At 41.9% G+C, this 21676-nt stretch overlaps 1 protein-coding gene across 3 annotated transcripts in view; it reads right to left on the reverse strand.

Moving 5' to 3' along the window:
- ZDHHC14 (zinc finger DHHC-type containing 14) overlaps positions 1-21676 on the reverse strand; it is a 68376-nt gene that overhangs the window by 37945 nt on the left and 8755 nt on the right. For all 3 annotated transcript variants that reach the window (XM_018567202.1, XM_018567201.1, XM_018567200.1), the window contains exons 2-3: positions 3939-4099; positions 3148-3306 (exon numbers count right to left, since the gene is read on the reverse strand). In XM_018567202.1, coding sequence (XP_018422704.1) covers positions 3148-3306; positions 3939-4099 — 320 coding nt within the window. The remainder of the gene's footprint in view (positions 1-3147; positions 3307-3938; positions 4100-21676) is intronic.

Here is a 21676-nt window from a genome sequence, read left to right on the forward strand (position 1 = left end):
AGTTTTGGCGAGTTAAAACTTGGGTAAAAAGCAGAGATGCCCCATAGCATGGGGAGGGGCAGGTGAGGAGATAGGAGTTTTATCACCCCACATCTTTAGAAAATGTATATAGGATGCCTGGATCCAAAACCGTAAAACAGTCCAAATAGAGGAAATAGTTGGAATCTATCTAAATCTGCTTGAGTTACTTAGGTGTAATTGGTGGATGAGAGAACGAAGTAGTAATGGTTACACTAAAGCATGCATAATTAATGAAGGCTTGCAGCGTGTGATAAAGAGCATGAATCCAAAAGAGGAAATGGTCTTGGACGCCCTATTTAGGTAAAATATAAAAAAGGTAGTTCCAGGACAGGGCATCAAAGTCTTACTTTGTCTTGCGTCTAAAGAGAGGAACAAGGAAGCCATCTATCTGGATTTAAAAATATGTATTAGGTGCATGACCCTTTAAATACTGTTCACCTTTCTGTCAACCTGTAACAAGTGCCACCTGTTCTGCTGTAATGAGTGAAGGAAGGTCTTAGGTATATTTTTGCTAAGTTTATCATCAGTAATGAACGTTGCCGAGGAAATGCAACTACAGTTAATGGGGAGTTTAGGTGCAAAGTTAGAGGAGAAATGTCCAGTTCACATAAACGGAGAAAGGAACTAAAGTCTGAGGCATAAGAGATGGGATAGGCCCCTTTGACAGGGCAAGTATATTCTAATTAACATATCTATGTGCAACACTATTTGAATATATAGGGGAACAAAAGTCCTGTTCCAAAAGTCATGGTATCAAGCCATAAATGAGTATGTGTCTTGTATTCTACATCCCTTACATATTCAGTAACAGTGTATAAATATATTGGCTCTAATGTGTGGCTGAAACACCAAGAGCTGATTGTAGGCCGACAGGCTTATTGGGGAGAGAATATACCCAGCCAATCAAACACATGATATAGGAAGAGCCTGTGGACCTGGGAGTCATCCCTTTACAACAGGGCATCAGAGCAGCCTACAATGCACAACAAGACTGTTTCCTGTAGCAAGATGAGCCTCAGCAGTTAACAGAGGCTTGTTATACATGGTAACAGAACGTGTTAGGTGATTCATGACAAACGATGGATATTAGTGGACAGTAGGCTGCAAAATAATAAAGCTCCAATGTAAAAGTCCAGGTTGGCAGGCAATAAGATGTGAGCAGGAAATGTAATTTACTCTATAGAGTGGACACAGCAATCGCAGTTAATAGAATTGGAGTTGGGGAAGCTATACACTCCACAGTGTGTAAGGGGCACAGGAGTAACAAGGTGACAGCATTACAAAGATGCAAAGTAGTGCACAACCAAACCAAAAATTAACCATCACAATGGTGCATAAAATAAGAACATGATGATTGGTACTGCACAAGTGACTAACGGGGCACGATGAGCGTAAAGGAGAAGATAGATGTATAATGGTAATACTCATCTTCAAGTGTCCTTATTGGAAATATGATTATCCGGTAGTGGGTGTTTGCGAGGAGGACCTGGTCTGCAATCAACAAAGAGCCTTAGGAGAAGGGGGTGAAGCTGGAGAATCTCCAGGGTTGTCAGGAGTGTTTGGCATCTGGCTCAGAGAGGGCCAGGATTTGAAGGCAGAACGAGGCTCTGTCATAAGTAGAAAGAATAGTCGTGGCCACAAAAGGCAAATGAAAGCTTAAAAAGGAAAGCCTAATTTCTAGTTAAGGCAATGGCCAATAAGGATTTGCAAGTGGGGTTGTAGCCCACGGCATTTGAGAATAGTGGAAGGCGCCCGATCAGAAAAAAGCTGAAATCTGTGGGTTTGAAAAGGAAAGGAAGCTTCATATGCAGCTTGCAACAGGCACTCCTTGGAGCGGTAATAATAATGCATTCTCACAATGATATCGTGTAGTGGGCCGTTGATAGGGTACTTAGCTAGAGCCCTATGGACGCAGCCCATTTCTAGACACTCGATGGGTAGGTCAGGGGGAGCTCCTGTAAAAGAGAAGTGACCGTAGAATGCAAATAGATGATTTTAGAGAGGGATCAGACCCGCAGGTTAGACCTATGGGCCCTATATTCCATGTCCCTCCACCTTGGCTCTTGGGGACACATGTTGGATTTCCACTTCCATTTCCACCTGGTGGCTCTCGAAAACTGGTGGTGGTGTCAATTAAGCAGGACTCCAGTTTGGACGTTCTGTGGCCCAATATATTTCTTGGACATCTGTGTGGTGATGTTCTTGGACATGCGGTCCAGGCTATCTGCAGCAATCCTTTACATTTGTTTAGGAACAAACATTGATCTAAAGGGACCGAGAATAGAACAGAGATTTGATGAAGGGAAGATCAATGGGTTGTGTGTTCAGCATGTGCTCCTGGGAGGGCGAAGGATCCTGTGAGTGTACGGTGACCATCTTGGTTGAAGACCACACCAGGGCTTCCTTGATAGTTCTCCAGCCTGTTTTGCCCTTTGACTTTGTGCTGGATGGGTTTAGTATCTGTTCCAAACCCCATTGGTGTATAGTAATAGTTTTTTTGGGTGTAAGTTTACTTATAAAGCCAGCAAGTCTCTTCACCTTGTGCAGAGCATTGTTAAGCTGCTGCCATCACAATTGCTGCATGCATGTGCCACAATATGTATGAACCAATTATGTTTGCACCTTTACTGATATTTTATATCTAGTGCTGTAATCACTTAGCTCTGTTTACTTAATTTGATTCTCCACTCTGATCTTTTAAGGTGAGCTATATCAGCACCTTGCAGACGATTTCTTCAACAAAAAAAACATTTGCACTGAAAACACCACGATGTGCCAACACATGTCTACACAGATACATGCTAGTCTTCAGGGATGCCCCCTGAGCTACCTAAGCAAAAACAGGTTTCCTGAAATTCTACATAAATACAGAGAGACCTGGTCATTACCATGTGGGGGTTTTGCAGCTCTTGGCCAGCAGGGAGGCTAATTACACCAATTTCCCATTACCTTGGCAGAGTCAGTGGATTATTTAGATGGGTAAAGCAAAAGGGATTTCTTCTGTGTCCAGGAACGGTTAACATTTTCTATTATTCTAGTAAGCCTCTTTTAAAAAAGGAGCAAAGCAACATTGGTACAGCGAACACATCCATTTTTACCTTTAGACATTAGAACAGTGAAACTTACCAACACAGTTATCACACAGGCTGCAGTGTGAGGCACGAGGCGGGCGGAAAATTTTGCAGGTAAAACAATATTTCAGTTTTACTGTTTGTCCATTGATGACTATTTCTTTTGTTCGGGGAGGAGGTCGATAACCGCCTGAAGTTGACCCATTTGCAACATCTATGAAGATAACATAATAGCCATTGGTATGCCAAATTAGGAACACAATTTAAGTAGTGTCAGAGATCCAATTATTCATAAATTTTAAAACCTTGGACTAAATGTCTAAATAACATAACACTAAAAATGGCAGCTGGGTGTAACTTTTTTGGAATATTAAAGCAAATAGTGCATGAAAATGCAAAGTCTTGCCATTAACCTCCCACCATTTTTGTTTTAAGATGTTCTTAGATGTGTATAATACAGTTCTTTTTTTGCAGGCTGGAGAACTAATGAGCAGACCTTGTATTCTGATGCAAGGTCCGTTTAAAAAAAAAAATTGCACCTAAAGAAAACCTGTAGTGGCAGAAATATGGGGCTGCCATTTGCTGACCTTTCCTTGTGAGAATACTAGTTCTTTGGTGGTTTCTGGCTCTAATACTTCAGTCATAAGTTAGGAACAACTATGAAGAAAAGCAAGAGTGAAGCCAAAAGTTCTGAAATGCATACTTGTTCTAGGTCTGTAAAAACTACCGACTCTACTAGATCATCATGACAAGCATACAAAGGCAACATATGGGTTTCAATTCAGTACAGGTTTCCTTTAAATAAAAACATTATCTGTATTTTTTCTTTTATGCAACACCATTTACCTATTTGTCTTTCCAAATCTGCAGCCTCATCTGGAGTGGCACGAGGAAGAACGCCTGGGTCACTAAAGCTGGTCCTCAATAAAGTCCCCATTACAAAAAATACAAGAATTCCACCTATTACAGGAATCGCAGGCGTAATCTTCACAGCCAAATATGGACAACTGGAAAAAAAAAAGGTATATGTAAATACAATCTTTGATACTTTAGTGAAAATTAATAGATATGTTGAGACATAGCCACTACTGTGGACATTGTAGGCTGAACATGCGGGAAAGAAGTAGGCATTGTAGCACTTACTGTAGCACTTTGGTATCTGTTTTTTTTTCCTATTCAAGTAATACAGTTTTTTATCTTAGTCATTGGCTCTTTTCCCCTTTACAGCCTGCGACTGTGGCTTCAAAGGGGTCAAAGGTCAGGGGGGACAAGTTACTGCTAGTGTTAAAACTGAGATGCAAGATGTGTTTGGGCATGTTACATGCCTTTGGTAGGATAGGAAGACCAATGATGGTGCTCCCTGATGTCTAACCCTGACATAAGAGATCTTGATGTGTTCTTAAAACCAGCGTAGCACTTGGGTTATGAAGTCACTTGATACTGCATCCTAAAAAACACAGGTATAAATGGATTAAAAAAGGGGTAAGGTGATTAACTTGCCACCAAAGTTGGCAAATTTGTGTCACTACCCAGGCCTAAAATTGATAAGGGTGACCAAAGTAAGATGGTGGGGAAGGGGGGGGTATAAGATTTCTGTACTTGCCATAAAAGCTATTCCTTGGAGTACATTGAGGTACACAGAAGCTGTCGGGTTATACTGCCACTTACGAGAGGATTGAGCACCGGCAAACATTAAAAAATTGGGGGGCCAGCCCAGTATAACTCCTCCCACTCTCAGCATGCCTCAGTTTTTTTTGGCAAAACAGTAACTGCATACTGATAGACACAGAGGTGTGGGACCGTGTGTAATAATCCTCAAATAATTCCAACATCTTATTTCTTTCCAATCCACTGAGGGATGACATAGGAATTCAGAGACTCGACATCCAAAAGCAGTCCAACTGAGGGTGGGCAACAGAAACAAAACACTGCCACTTAGAACACTCACTCTAACAGATGTGACGACAACCAAAAACACTAGTGAATGAGAGTGGAATGGGGAATGTCCCTGATGGATTCAAATAGCTACCTTGGGGGTGCTGAGAGAACTAAATTCATACCTCACAGAGTCACTGGGGGAGCCACATGGAAGACATCCTATACAAAAGGCCTTAATTCAAGAATGGGAATGAAAATATAGGAGATAAATATAGAGAAATATGAATATAAATGCATATAAAAGATATAAACACTATGTGGCCGCATAATGTTTACATTTGCCTCTGCAGCACACTCCTAACATTTTAACTCCTGAACGTAGTGCTGGATAGCCAGCCATCTCCGACAGCGGGCTGGGAGCTTGATTTATACTTAGCTTTGTAAGTTGAGGCCTGGGAGTATCAAAAGGAGCTCTTCTTGGCTTCTTTAGAGTGAGCTTTCCCAGGCTTCTGCTATTGGGGCAGATGAGTATTTTTGCCCCAGTGACATACTTGATTGTTAAAATGGAATACCACGGGGTCCACAGAAGGGGCACACTTTTTTTTTTTTATTCCCTAAACTGGTAAAAGGCTTATAGACATTGGGAGAGGCAATCAGCTTGTCAGGGTTCGTCCAGGCTCCATAAAGATTAACTGCGAACAGTAGTTGCACTGGAAAAGTCTTGGTGGTCTTGGGAGACCCGAAAGGAGCCTAGACGGCGACTGCACTAGTACTGATTCTCAAGTGTTAGGGTGCCGCATACCGTGTCAATACGAATTTATGTGGTCTCTTAAGTTTGGGAGTAATGGCAGAGGCCTGAGACTTCTTAGGTGTAGGGTCATCCTTTAAAGACTTAAGAGACACAGAACAAGACCAGCTAAGGATTCTGCGGGGTAAGGTGTGAAAGCATGCTTTACGCCCTTGCAGCCAGAGTCAGCAATCAGATGTGCCATTTGGCCCATAAAATCCAGCATTACTGCAGTGCAATTCTGAGATGCAGAGGAGATAGTCACGCCTCACAGAGCCATCGAAGACACCAAAGACTTAAGCACGGGGCATAATTGCAGGCTGTCAGTGTCAGGCACCTTAGAGGGTACACTGCAGGCAGCACAAGGTCAGTGGATTGTGAGCTGGAGGCAACCAGAACAGCAAAATTGTTCCCTATTTGTCACATGTTGCACCGCAAGCAGGGGCAACATAGCTTAGGGTACAAGGCTAGTTCTCAAATTGGCATGATCCCACTGCTGGTAGCAGGAGAGAATCAGATGGCTGAAGGTGACCCTGCGGTCATTAGGAGTAGCAGGAAGGTGTTTCAATGATGAATGGCAGGAAAAAACAGAGCATGTGTGACACTCCACCCAACGTATGAGGTCAGTACTCAATCCCTCAATGTTCTCCCTTTCTGCAGTAAACTGACTGAAAGTGGAAACTTTAACTGACACCCAGCTGTTGTAGTAACAAGATAGCGCCCGATGCTTGGCCCGTTTGGCGTACTCCCAAAGCAAGTATTCAGTGATGGAGTCAAACCTGGGGCTTGCTAACAGTACACTCAGGTGTGTAAAGTTCCACAATGTTGAGCCTCGAGCCCGAAGGCCAAGTTCCAGGCTAGCCCTATCACAAACATTGAGGGGTATTCTCTAATTTTACCACAAAAGTAGAAATACACTAAAGAAAAAAAAAAGAAAAAAAAAAAAAAAAAAAATTTCTTCAGAGCGGAGGAAAAAGCATTCAAGCTCCCAATGACACTAGCAAAAAAAAAAAAAAAAGGCATGACTGATAGCAGTGGGGTTATATGGAGGCCGGCCTTCAGCTTTTTTTTCTTTTGTGTTTGCTACTGCCCAAACCTCCTATAGGCAGCAGCATATACCAGATTTTTGCAGAATTCCTCAATGGCCTATAAAAGGAATGCTTCAAGCAGAGCAATACTTACATTACTCAACAATTATGCAGCAATCATTAGCCCAGTCCTCTTCTCTCCAACACATAATGCTCCTGCATTATATGCCATGGAGCTAGCAACACCGGCAAGTAGAGCAACTTCAGGGCATAAACCATCTTAGCTGGAATACCGTTATATAATCCCTTTGAAAAGCGATCAATTCATTTGTTGGGGGAGCTGACAAACTTAAAAGTGTTAAGAACTGCCCAGAGTAAGGTTTTTTTTTAAATAAATATCTGGTGAATGCAAACTGGCCCTTAATCACAGAAAGCCTGGTGAGAGACCAAGCAATGTGAAAATTGGAATTAGGAAAGAGAATAGCAAACCACTTTTACTTTTGTGGTAAAATAAGAATAAGTAAATCTAACTGGTATTTAGACTTGAATGGTGCCAATTATGAGGATCAATACATCTACAAAATCACAGCACAAATACAACCTGATATCATTCCAACTTCTATGACAGATAGTTCTATCCACCTACAGTGACAAAAAAACCCTTTTTAAAAAATAAAAAAAATATGTCTTGGCGAGTAAATCCACCCCAAATAGCAAAGTGGCAGTGAAAAAAAATTAAATCAAATGTTGTGTTCTTATGTTTCACAAGAAGATGCAGTGTCAAGTTAAAAATCTTTCCCAGTGCTTCACAAGAAAATTCAGTGTCCACCAATACTTATTTCCCCAACAGTCCTCCCCACACGCATATCCTCCTGTGACTATGATCCACTGCTGAGATTTTGTAGATTTATTGCGCATAGATCGCTTTTTGCGGTGATACACAGAGCTGCTTGTTAGGGTAATTGGAGCACATAAGTAGAACACGAAAGAGAAGATCTTGCATTAATAATTCCAAGAATCACATTACACTTTGCTTTATCAGTTACTCTAACTTTGTTCATTATTTTATCATGACCAGGCGTCTGTAATCCCATCCTTAAACTACACAATGACTATTTCTTTATGTCAAACAATATTGGTGCAACTGTATAACTTTTAGAATTAGCTGCTCTTTTATTTAAAAAAATAGACAATTTTTGCCAGTCTTCTTGTAAATAACTGCTCTGTTTTTATTGCAAACAGTGTATATTCTTTATGGCATCATTTTTAGGCATGCAAAAGTTGTTAAGTTAAACGACATATGTCTGTACCCTGTAAAGACATTTGCTTTGTGTCTTCAGAAGACCCATCATGCAAAACATTGAAATGGAACCGGTTAACATGGGGGGGGAGGTATTTGTTATAACCCTTTAGCGGCCAGGGCATTTCTAACCCCCCTTTTATGCACATGCTTAACATGCATTTCATGGCCTGAAAATTACTCAAAACCCCCAAAACATATATTTCCTGAAAGAAGAGAATGTGTGGAATAAAAGACTTATGGGCAAGGTTGGGTACTGTCGTTTTTTTGCCATGTCACTTGCCGCTTTGACATGTTTAGCATCTATTTACCCAGGCACAACCCCGTTGTTAATATTTTACCAAAAGAATTGGGTATTAACCAGTTGACATCCGCGGTGTTAAACCCCCTTCCCATCCACAATTTCATGCCCGCCAAAAACGTTTGACCTCAGCTGGCCAGACTATGTTTGCAATTTTTCAACTGCAGCTTTTAGAATTTGTAAAAGACCCCTCGAAACCATATACTTTTCTGAAAGCACAGGAGCAGTAGAATAAAAAGATGGTGCAACTAATTTTGTAGGTCCCACACGCAAATGTTTATCAAATCAATATTGTCTTTAAAAAATACACTAAAATCAGTGCACGCAAAAAGACCCATAATTTACAAGATTCCTACTAAAATCTAAAAAGATAAAACTGTACTGAGTTAATAACAAATGTTTGTAAATTTTACATTGTACCTTTTTGCAAAACGTTAACAAACGAAAGAACGCAAAGCAAGCAGCTTATGCTAAAAATCTGTTGTGGTAATCATCTGATCTGCAGTGCCGTTTGTGTGCTGTGTTGGTGTGTGTTGCGATAAAATGATGCAGGCACACATTTTAATCACAACGTAGCATATTACAACGCACTACGTACAGCAAAGATTACAACGCTTTGCCATTCAGTTAAATTAATGTGTTGAAAATAAAAAAAAATTTAAAAAGAAGACACTGCGATGTGTTCAAACAATGCACTGCAGCGCATAATGTACAATATGGTGTACGTGATGTTGTCATTTTTTTTGCTTTTTTAAATTTTTGTTATTTTTTCTAAACAGACCACTGATATTTCCCTTTTGAAATAGAAAAGGAGACTGGAGGACACAATCTCTTTCTGCAGCCCCAGCACTCAATGAACAGGAGCACTCCGTACAGAGGCTTCCTGTTCATTCACAAACTTAGGAGACATAGTACTCTCCCCAGTTATAAATGGACAGGAAGCCTCTGTACTGAGTGCTCCCGTTCATTCATAAACTGAACACAAGTGATTACTATGGCCACAATCATGAACAGGAAATGGATGTATAGCACTTCCTGTTCATTCATAACTGGGGACATTGTAAATAAATCGAGGACACAGTAAGTGATTACTAACATTGAGGGATCACTACTGACTGTGATGTACAGGGTAGGATCGGTAAATATGTCACATATTTAAATCAATCCTCAACTCTTCATCCTGAGCTGCTCCGCCCCCTCCAGCCTGTCACTGGAGTGAAGCTCTCCTCCCCGCGCTTGATCTTATTTCACTGGCCAGAACTGCTGGGGTTTGACAGCTCTGAATCTGGAAATGCTCAGAGTAGAGCACTTCCGTGGTCAATTCACAGAGGCGGAGTAGATAAACAAATCTGCAAATAGATATTCATTGATCCACCTCTGCTGGTCACCATGAGCAGTTTGGATTGGTTTTGGGCTCCCAGGAAACATTGCTGACCTCACTGCCCTCAAGAAGCGATCCGACAGCTTTACAGTCACCCAGGTAATTTCTACAATACAGTCGGAAGCGAAGCAGCTAATGCAGCCATGAGCTACTTTTAATGTCATGATGTGCGAGACACATCATTGGCAGCAAAAGGGTTCAAGTACAAATAAAGGCTCATGTATGATAGTCTAAACAAGTACTAAATCCAGTTAATAGGTGATGCATAAGTCTCATAAGTTAAACAAGATATACTCTCACCTTGCCTGACTGAGCCAAATCCTCCTTTGTGCCTCACATGCACCCCATTCCAGACACTGCAGCTCTCTATGGGAGAGGTTTCATAACAGAGGCAGTGCTGTCAATACAGAAAGCTGCGGGCAGGGCTAGGGGTGGTTAGGTGTTGATTGACAAACTACAGGCTAGTAAATCAGCAGTGGCAATTCACGGTGAGGAACTCTGTGTTCACTGAAATTAGAGTAAGCAATTTCAGTACAAGAGAGGAGCCTGTACAACAGTACAAGATTGAAGGCAAGACTAAAGTTTAGCTTTAGATGCTGCAGCACATTTTTTTAAAAATGGGAGGCCATAGTTCTAAACATAGGGCAGCTTTGCGCAACCACCAATCATTTATATAAATAAGCACAATTCTGATGTTCTGTGAATTTGGCCATTCACAGCGTTCCATTTATTTATAAAATACTAAGATCTATATAAAGCTTTGAACAAACATGCATTAGGAGGAGCACTTTCATACCTTGAATTTTAGTTATCCCTCCCAGACCTTCAGAGTAGAAAGCACTTTTCATCTCACAATTCACTTAGTTCTGACCCCACTAGACTACATTTTTCTCCTGTTTGAGCCAATCGCCTGTGTGCAAAATGACATACAAAAAGCTTTTTACTCTAAAATATACCCGATGCTACTGTTGAGATGACAACAAAGGCAATCGGAGAAGTTGGTACGGAATGCATACTCTAATGTATTAAATCGGACTACTTGCATGTTATGTTTGTTGCCTCTCGAGAATTCGAGCAATTCAAGCCATGTGCTTTGCCAGAGTATATGACATTTGTAAACTTAGATTAGAATTTAAATGACCTGTTCTTCTGAGATGTTTAGATTTCTACAGCCACCATCAAAAGTGCAGGTGTTTAATTTTTCAAGTCACAAGATAAATATGGGGGGTGCGAATGCTGTCGTGCTTCTGAAAATGCTAATTAGGGCAGCACAGTGGCTTAGTGGTGAGTACTCCTGCCTTGCAAAATGGGGGTCTCTGGTTCGTATCCCAGTAAAATGCCTTAAAATTTACAGATGGCACCCAACTTTTGAGGTTCTCTCTAGTTGATGTCAAGGGAGCTGGCTCCTAAAAATGCTGCTGGCTTCTGGATTGGACAAACTTGCTCTTTAATGGCATATGAATTTGTCCATCCTTGTTATACACAATACAATGTTCACTGGACAGGAACACAAGAGGTTAACCAGAGGTACAACAAAAAGTATCCTGTGGTACTCAGATACCAATGTCTGCAGAGGATGGTGGGGACTGCCTCAGAAGGAACTTCGTTAATGGGACATGCAGAAAAGTCAGCATGAGGTCAAGAGTTGGTCGAGGCAACAGGCATAGATGGAGTGGATAAAAGGACCAAAAGGTTTGTCCAAGAGTCAGGCATGGAACATGGTCAGAAAAACTGTCAAATGGTCAGTACATAGATGATCAGCTTGCCAGGCACGTATGGAAACTTATACCAAGCAACGGGAGGAAGGACCAGTGAAGACTAAAAGGAAGCAGTAGGGCCAAGGCAAAGCCTGGAAACAGGATGCCGCAAGGCTGAACCACGGGGGCATATTGCCCAAATGCTGGAGCATGTGGCCAATGGGGAGCAGGAGCCAAAGATGCAACCAAATGCTGAACAGCATGGCCATTGAAGTCAGGAGTGCATTGGGAGATGGGCAGACCATTGTGGAGCACAGGATTGATGCAGGAATGTCCATAAGAAAAGGTAAGTGCTTACAGCAAGGCCCACTTTTATGTGATTAGGAAACATCTACGGCTTTTACTACTTTGCATTTCTCATATTTTGTTGATCAGGATTTGATTGATTTATCATTCCTTAGTGCTTATCCCAAGCATCAACCAAGATCTGACTTGATTAAATCTTTTTCAAACATTGGATAGGGGGATATTTTGCCAACAAATAGCCCAATTACTGGAAAAATATATACATTTCTATGCATATGGAGCGTAATGAAGAAAGAAAGATACTCCTGACATCACAGAAAGGAGTGTGATCTTAACAGAAATCTCTACGGTTCAATGGAAAAGGATTAACTTTTTCTATAGAAAACTATAGAATTTTGAGCAGATGGCATGAAATATCTTCAGATATGTGCCAAGAACTCAGAGTACAGAAATGGAGAAGTTACAGAGCACACACTTCAAGAAGCAGAACTACCCACCCTCATGTGTGGAAACCAGCTTCAGTGGACTGCAAAAGAACAGATTTAGGTCAACTGATTAAATTTACATCTGCAATGTTTTCATGACAGTGTTCGCCGTTCAAACTGATTTAACTCTGCTGCCTGAACTGCTCTTTAAGAACAGAAATACATTATGAAGGTATTTGAACAAAAGCAACCTAGTAAAAAGGTCCATTTTTATATATGTTTACTACGTAAAATAATAAAATGTGCTTTTTGTGTGTACACAGGGGTGTGGACATTTTAAGAAAAATGACTTGTCCAAGGACTAAAGCAGGGGCCTAATCTACTTGTCCCTCATGACAATCTAATTGTCCTCATACAAAAATAATTTTAAACCAGCTTTTCATTGGTCAGAGTGGTCAGGTGACCAACCAGTGTTTACAATTTGCAAGCAAAAATCAAAATCTATAGCGCAGGGCTACGCTGGAAAGCAGTATTTCTATAAAAAAAAAAAAAAAAAAAGTACACCCGTACCGGTGGAGTGGGAGGACTGTCGCTGAATGCTGAGTGGGGGCAGCAATCAGCGCACGCACCCCTACTGGGTTGGATTTTATTTTTATGCATCTATTTTACTTTATTTTTTTACTTTAATAATGTTATTTTTTTTAACTTTATTACTTATTTTTTTACTTAAAACTTTGTGATCACTCATGGCCTAACAAAAAATGGGACCAGCAGGGTGCTTACAAGTGATCTGGGCGGCTTGCCCGAAGCAGGGCTAAACCACCCGCTCGGTGCCCGGAACTGCATGTCCTGGGCATGAGGCGATAGGAATTCAACACCCCTGGCACATGAGAAACATTACAGTGAATGCGGTTTTTATTTGGGAAACTCCATTCATTTCAAAATCAAATGTTAAAATGAAATTATCAGGTGGTAAAGAAATACCTTGCATTTGTAACAAAAGATCTTTCGTTTGGAAATCTACTAGAGTATGGTCAGCTTAACCTTTCCTATGGCCCGCATAGCCCAACACTGCCCTCTTCAGCTGCAATTGTCCAGCTGAAGTTCGCTGGGGAATAGATACCTCCAAAAGTGTCAAACTCCTGGGTCCTCCATGTGATTACAGAATACAGTGCTGACATCAATGCCAGCAAGAGGAACCTGCAAAAGTTGCAGGGGGCCCAGGAGATGAGCACAGCCAGAAGCATTAAAGTGACACTAAACTCAGAAGTTAAATGTTAAAAAAGCATTCAAGAACCTTAACTATTAATAAAAATGTAGCTTATTTGTGCATCACTCAGCTGTAGATCTTCAAATCATCTCTGAATAGGTGCCGACACTAGGTCCTTCTGGAGGGTGGCTACTTTTCTTGCCCATTTGTCCCTGTGTGTTGTACAGTAGCCACCACTTAAACCCTTCACGACCTATGAGGGGATAATCCCATCATGAAGTCTGAAGGGGTTACACATACTCCCAGCGACTTTTAGCCACCGTGAGTCAGCTCCGTTTTGTAGAGCCGGCGACCGGTTTTACAGTAGAAGCGATTCTGGTGGCTCAGCTCAGCTCTTCTCTTCCATATTAGGACACAGACTTGGATTGTATATTTCTATGCATGTTTTTCAGCATGGAAATGGTTGGCTTTATATACTATCTGCCATAGGTTTCCTCCTTTACTTTTAACCTTGAGAAATTGTATTTTATCAGAGTTAGCTACTGTTAGCCCTCATTCACACAAGAAACGGCCGGCCCGTAAAGATCCATGCTGCGTGCACGGCCGTATCGGGCCGCTCCCGGGAAGGACAGGTGCTGCGTGTGATTACACGCAGCAGCCTGTCCTCCTCTATGGTAGTATGCGGCCGTACGCCCCCCTACACTCACCTGACCTGCACGTCTGTGCGAGTGTCCGTACTCGTAAGCCGACAGGATGGATCCCGTCTGTGTCCGAGCAGGGACACCTGCACCCATACGGAAGTGCAGTTTGGGTAAGCGTAGGGCGGCGTACTCCCATAAAGAACAGGCTGCTGCGTATAATCACACGCAGCACCTGTCCTTCCCGGGAGCGGCCAGATACGGCCGTGCACAACATTGTGTACATTTGCAGTCTTCACAAAAGGATAGCTACAGTGCCCCTTCTAAACATACCAACTTCCACTCAGTCCCCCTGGTGACTGCACATGCCTGCCACTCCATTTATAGTGAAAACTCCCAAAGCCCTTGTCACCACACAGATGTCATTTGACATTTGGACCTTGTTAAACTTCAAGCCTGTAAAGGCACCTGTTTATAGAGATCACATCCCACACCAGTGTAGAGGGAAATGTTTATAGCTTCCTCATTTGTCTTAAGCCAGCCATACATGGCTAGATTTCCTTAGAAAAATTGAGAACTCACCTCCAGCCACACTAAACAGCATGGCTGGAGGAATCTCCCTTCATAGACATCGAGACAGCCAGCAACCGTGGCTGTCTGAATACCCAAACAGTGACTGCATCTGATAGAACTGTTTGACCAACAATTTCCCACCCCGCAAATAAATCTATATATCCATTTCAGAACAATATCCTTTGAACAAGAGATTGTTATGGTCTATGACAAATAGCTTAGCACATGCAAAATATGAACATCTTTGCCACAGAAATCATTCTCCTGAGTTGTAATTGTGCCTAGCTTGTCCTAGTTGTCACATCTGCTTATATTTCCACTTAGTGGCTCTCCATTACTAAGAAAACAAACCAAGCATTGCTCATTCTTAGTTTTATACTGTTGCACATTCAGGGGGACAAAACAGAAAAAAAAAAAAATTAGCATATGGAATGCTCTGTCAAATACTTTAAATGCAGAGCCCCAAAAAGCTGATCCCTTGAAGTAGATCTAAACCCTACCTGGATGACATTTAGTCTGCAGAGACAGTGTATTGGAGGGTTTTAATTTTTTCTTTAAATATACTTGTTATACATCACTGCTGCAGCCCTTTTGCAGCCACTTCCTGTCTACATGCACTCTCTATGGAGTCAGCTACTTCATAGTAACAATGGTGAATAAAAAAAATTACATAACATTTGATGGAAACTACCTTTGAAGCCTACAAATAGTCACATATACCGCTAAAAAAGGCAGGAATATAGAAATATACACAAGAGATTAACTTTGCGTCAAGATTGCAATAAGTCATTTTGAAAGAAAGCATATCATGCGAGATTAGTTCAGAGTCAGTAAATGTATGCACAGCAAGACCTTACTATTCATTATGTGCCTGAGGCAAGAGTACATAAAAAAAGACTTGCTTCAAGCAAAGATATATAGGCACTCACACTTCAAAGGCGTTCTTTACAGCAAGCATAATCATCGGACACAAAATAATCCATAGAGTAATTATGCAAGGCTGCAGCCAAATATTATTAAACACATTTGACCGAGGTATTAATTTTAGATACTGGGATAGGCTTTGCGATAAGAAATTCTCACTAAGCAAAAATGTAATCATCATATTGTCCAGCCTTATGTAGTAATGTGTGTAATGTAAACAGTCTCTGCCATAAATTAGTGATGCACCAATACCAGTTTTTTGGTACGAGTACTGATATTTATCTTTTGGTATGCGCCGTGCCAAGTACCGATACCGTACTACCACTAGCATGGAGTCGGCTTCCCAGCCAAACAGATACCAATTATAGATACATGATGCTAAAAAAATAAAAAATAAAAAAGTCATTTTTTTTTACAACAATACAGACTAATGATTTTAGAACAGTGGTGGAGCACCAGGGCCCAGTCACAGCTGCAACCCTGGTAGTTCTGCTACCGACTCCAAGCTATAGAGGAATTACAAATCTCAGCAATACATTATGCAGCAATGCAGAAAGGCACCGCCTATAGAGGACTACAAATCCCAGCGATACATTATACAGCAATGCAGAATACCACCAGGTATAGAGGACTACAAATCCCATCAATTAGGGATGTACCGATACAGAGTATTTGGGCAAGTACTCATACGCGCCCAAATGCTTCGACCGGTACCAGAACTTCTGGTTAGAAGATTTCCTCTAACCAGCAGTGCCATAGGGAACATGGAGCCGGCTTACTGGGCAATCAGGAAGCCAGGAGGTGAGTAATGACCTGCCTCCCGGCTTCCTGGCCAAACAGCATTGAGCCAGCTTCCCGGCCAATTGGGAAGGGGGGGGCGGGTCATTACTCACTGCCCAGCTTCCTGATTACCCAGCCAGCCTCCCAGCCAATCAGCATCAAGCCAGTCAAACATGGAGCCAGCTTTCCGGAAAATGAGGAAGCCACGCAGCGTCATTACCTGCTGTCCGGCTTCCTGATTGCGTGGGAAGCTGGCTCCATGCCAGAGGAAGTGCTATCAGCAAGTACAAACAGCAAAATATCAGTACTCGATACCGAAAAATCGGTGCATTCCTACCAGCAATGTAGAATAATATGAAGCTACATAAACTGTTGCTCACCAGGGCTGTGTGGTGTCTCAGGAGGCTGTGCGGGGTCTCACCAGGTCTGTAACTGGGTCTTAGGAGGCTGTGCGGGGTCTAACCAGCGGGACCTCACAGCAGCCGCTCGTTTAAAAATTTTAAGCGCCAGTATCGTGCAATGGTATTGGTGTCGGTGCTTCCCTAATTCCAATGGTACTGTTATGCCACCTTTGTTCTATTTCACTACTTTCTTGGTCGTATTTCCAATTTAAGATCGCAGATCAGTTGTCCAAATTAAAAGAAATACTCTCTGAAACATAACCTGTTATTTAACAGAACCTAGGCCTTCACCCAGTATTTGTGTATTCGCATCAGGGGGTTAATGGGTGCAGTCAGTGCCATTTGAATTCAGACATACCTAGACTATCCAAGCAGTATTCAGACATACCTAGACTATCCAAGCAGTATTACCAACAAGACAACCTATATACACCAAGTGTCCAGATTATTATGACCACCCCATCAGTACTACGTTGGGCCACCTTTTGCCTTCAATACTGTGGAGATTCTTCTTGGCATTGACTACACGAGATGTGGAAAGGTGATGCGAGGAATCCGACACCATGCCTGATGAATAGCATTGTCCAGTTCTGTGAGATTTGATGGTTGTGGAACCAGGTGGCTCTCTCAACTTCGTCCCACAAATGCTCAATTGGATTGAGATCTGGTGATTGTGGGGGCCAACTAAGCAAGGTAAATTCTCCCTCATGTTCTTGAAACCACTCCTGCACAATACGAGCACCGTGGCATGGCGCATTGTCTTGTTGGAAGAAGCCATCTCCATTGGGATACGCCATCAACACGGTAGGATGAACTTGATCAGCAACGATACTTTGGTATGTTATGCTATTCAGACGTTGTTCCACACGAATTAAAGGGCCCAAATCATGCCAGGAAAACATGCCCCAAACCATAACACTGCCCCCACCAGCATGAAGGGTTGTACTCATGCATCTGGGGTGCATGCTTTCATGCTGTTTCCACCAAATTCTCACTCTGCCATCTGCATGATGCAACTGGAAACGTGATTCATCGGACCACATGACTTTTTTCCAATGCTCGACTGTCCAAACCTTGTGTTCCTGTGCGAATTAGAGACGTTTTATCTTAACTGCAGACAGCAAAAGGTGTTCGAACAGGCCTTCGGCTTCCATATCCCATACGATGCAGTGTACGGCGAACAGCGCGTTCAGAGATCATTTGAGAGGATCCCTGATTAAGATCTGCAGTAATCTGTTGCACTGTTGCCCTTCTGTTGTCTTGTACCAGTCTTGCCAATATCCTTTCTGCCCTAACATTGACTAGTCGCTGGCGGCCACAATTCACACGTTCAGACCCAGATTTTCGGCTGACAGTCCAGTCTTTAAACACTTTAACAGCTGCTCTTGAACATTGAACTAATTCTGCTGTTTTGCTGATACTCGCTCCATGGCTCCGAGCGTCAACAATCATCCCACGTTCAAAGGCTGTTAAATCGCGTTGTTTACCCATATCTTCAGAAAAAAAAGATCACTTCTGTCGTGGTAAACAACCTGCTTCCCTATTAATAATGATCTGGCCCTCTAATAACTTCAGCGCAAAATCATAGCTAATTTGCCAACAAACGTCGGGTGGTCATAATAATCTGGCCACTCAGTGTACATGCATCTGATCAAATAAAATGGCATTTTGGCTCTGCCTTTGGAAAAATGTGAAAAGGTTATAGAAGTTATAGTTCCAAAAGTAAAGCATCCTACACTGATGTTGCATCACAGAGATGTACTGGATTTTCAAACAAGGTGCTTTGAAACCCATAGGCTTAAAATGGTAAATTTGACTTTCAAGGCCTCCTTTGCAAATATGCTTCATTTTGTTTTATAATTGCTATATTTGAATTGTAGGTAAATATGTAAGAGTTAACTGAGTCACTCTCCACTAAAGGTGTGGTTTGTTGAACATGTGTGTTAATATCCTTATGTGATAGCAGCCACATAGATCATAAACTCTATTTGCACTATGGTATGAGCAGCTGATTCTCATGACGCCTTGCAAAAAGTGTATGTAAACGCCAACAATGTTATTTTACCGGCTCCATTTTGGTCTGAAATATACCACTGAAAGCATTTTGATTCAATTAGCACAAAACAAATCCAATACTTATTGATCATGATAGAAATATAGACCTGTCCTGTGTACACTTCCTGTTTTTTTTTCCTCAAGAAGAAGTCCTCACAATTCTTATCTTGCACTACAGAACATTTAAGTCACGTACAAACTGTTCAAAATTTGTCCGGTTCCTCATGAACTGGTCAAAGGTCATACCGGGAGTGCCACTGTCGGCATCCCAGCCAATCAGCTGCTAGCTTGGTATTCTGACAGTAGCTGTAGAATACAACGCAAAACAGCAGGGCATTTGCCTGTCAACAGTCGTAAGCATTGATGGAAGAAAGTGGGCATACCCCACTTAAGCCCCTATGCAGTTGAGATTGAGAATGGCAAAAGATTCACTAGTTTAGTATAACAGACAACTGGGCAGGGCTGACATGACAAGTCTTGCAGTTTCCGTTCACAAACTAAAAAAATAAACGAAAAACACATGGCATGTGGTGTCATTTCACATGGGGAAACGAGGGGCCAAGTGCATTTCTGGCACATTACCATGTGTTTTTCTCTACTTACAGGGTCTTTAACCCCTTCGTGACTGACGACGTACAGTGTACGTCGCCAGCATCGGGGCTGTTTAAACAGACTCCCGGTGACTTTTGCCGCCGGGACTCTGTTTAAACTTGTAGAGCCGACTGTCGGCTTTACAACAGAAGCGATCCTGGCGAGGATAAAACATGAGAAAATGTACATGTTTTGCAAATATTTACTGCATTTTTGGGGGGTGGAGCAAACACTCCAATTTTTTTGACTGGCTGTACTCCAGCATGTGGACCCTGAGATACCTAGTGTGAGCTCCTGCCTGAAAGTAATTCTATTTTGTGAACAAAAGAGCTTTGACTATTGTTTATAGGGAGCACTAGGTGCCTTCATATATTTCCAGCTGCCAGTTATCCATTTGGTGTACTAATACCTATAAAAGAATATGGACTGCAGGAGCCACTCTGTCTAATCCAGGAGCCAGCAGGGTTTTTCCATTGAGGACTTATTCACACCATCTGTGTTCAGGCTGCTCAGGCTGTTTTTTCCAGCGCAGCCCAAACGCAAGACAAGGCAATTTGCCTTGTCAAGGGTGGTGACAGCTCATACTATCGCGTTCTGGTGGTGTGCGCTTTAAAAATGGCTTTTTTGGGCTTTAAGTGCACCGCAGTGAGCCACTGTACAACCGTAATGCACCACGTTGAGCCCATAGGCCTTTATGAAATGTCACTTGTCACATATCAATTAAGTTCTAACACACACAAAAAAAAGTGCAATGCAGCCCAATCTAGCACATCAGCACACTGCATGGCTGCTGGTGTGAACAAGCCCTAAAAAAAACCAGCTGAAATAAATTCACTTCATGTAACTTTTCTTTATAAATCTGACTTGTTCTGAGGTGGTGAGAACATGTTCAAGGTGGACCCACAGAGGACTTTAAAATAAAAGGTTACAGCTTAGAAGGCTTGTACACTTGGCTGTTTAAATCTACAACTCATGGGGACCAGTTGGGGCATACATTCACTTTGGGACGTTGCCTGTAATGTAGACGCACAAGAACATTGTCAAGGGATTAGCTGACATTTAAAAAAAAAAGTAAAAAGTAAAGCCCCAAGAATAGCTGACATGCTGAAAACCAATTCAATAGGTTTCCATGGAAACAAAAGAGAAGCTTTTATCTCTTGTTAAGTGTGGTTGTGTATATCTATATATCAGTATGCAACTTGTATATGTGCACTTTTATACTTTATTGAACCATTTATTTCAACAGCAGGGATAAAACTAATGGAAATTTAGTATATATCTGCACTAGAAAAAAAACAAACACATACGTATTCAAGTCACTTGCCTGAAAAGTTTTTTGGGCTGGTGCGTTTTCGTTTGCTCAACTTCAACTGCAGAGAATTATACACCGTAGCAAAGATCATGAGAATTATAGGCCGAAAAATAAAAGTATGTTGCTCTTTGAAGACGGAAATACATGGGTGGGCAGGAGAGGTTACAACTGTGGAGGGCAAAATTAAAGGATAATTATACTGAAAAAAAAGTGGAGGCTACCACTGTTGGTTTCTTTTGAAAATGCTAGTTGCCTGCTGTTCCAATGGCTTTAAAGAAGTATCATTATACATTTTTAAAACCCTTGTAGAATCTCCCAGGGGACTTGGGGCATGGAGCACTTGGGTCCACTTCTGATCAGTGCCTTGGTTGCTGAGCTAGTGTAGTCGACAGCTCACCCCCCACCCCAGTCCGACAACAGTGCTAGAAAGTTTCTAAATAAACTGATAAAGTAAAAAATACAAAAAAGTGTTTAAGCCTTTTCAAATGTTTACAATAAAGCTTACAACGAATGCTGCTCCTTAATGTTTCAAAGGTTTAGTTTCCTGCAGAATCAGCTGGGCCCCTGAGCACCGGACTCTATATCCTTAGGGTGGCTTCTTTCCTTTGCATGGAAAGTCACTGTCCCGCTCCTCCCTTCTCCAAGCCAGTAGATAGATGGCTGCTGGAGAAAACAGGGATCGCCAACACTCAATGGATAAAGTTCAGATAATAAACGTCCATTTAATTGGACCAATCGTCACGTATAACATACTACCGATGTTTCGGGCCACAGAGGGTCCCTTCATCAGTGCAATAATGCGACAGCTGGAGATGGCTGCTGGAGACTGCTCCATCCCTGCGATATCGTCCTGGACAGGAAGTTCAGGAAAGCCAAGCTGAGAGAGTAGGAGCCAGCTGTTTGTAAACATGATGATTAAAAGTTCTTGGGCAAGAATTGAAATACTTGCAGGGCAGCCTTAGATTGTAAGCTCATTGAGGGCAGGGACTGATGTGAA

This window comes from Nanorana parkeri, unplaced genomic scaffold, assembly GCF_000935625.1.
Source record: "Nanorana parkeri isolate BGI_ZX_2015 unplaced genomic scaffold, ASM93562v1 scaffold1018, whole genome shotgun sequence".
In the NCBI taxonomy this organism is placed as follows: Eukaryota; Metazoa; Chordata; class Amphibia; order Anura; family Dicroglossidae; genus Nanorana; species Nanorana parkeri.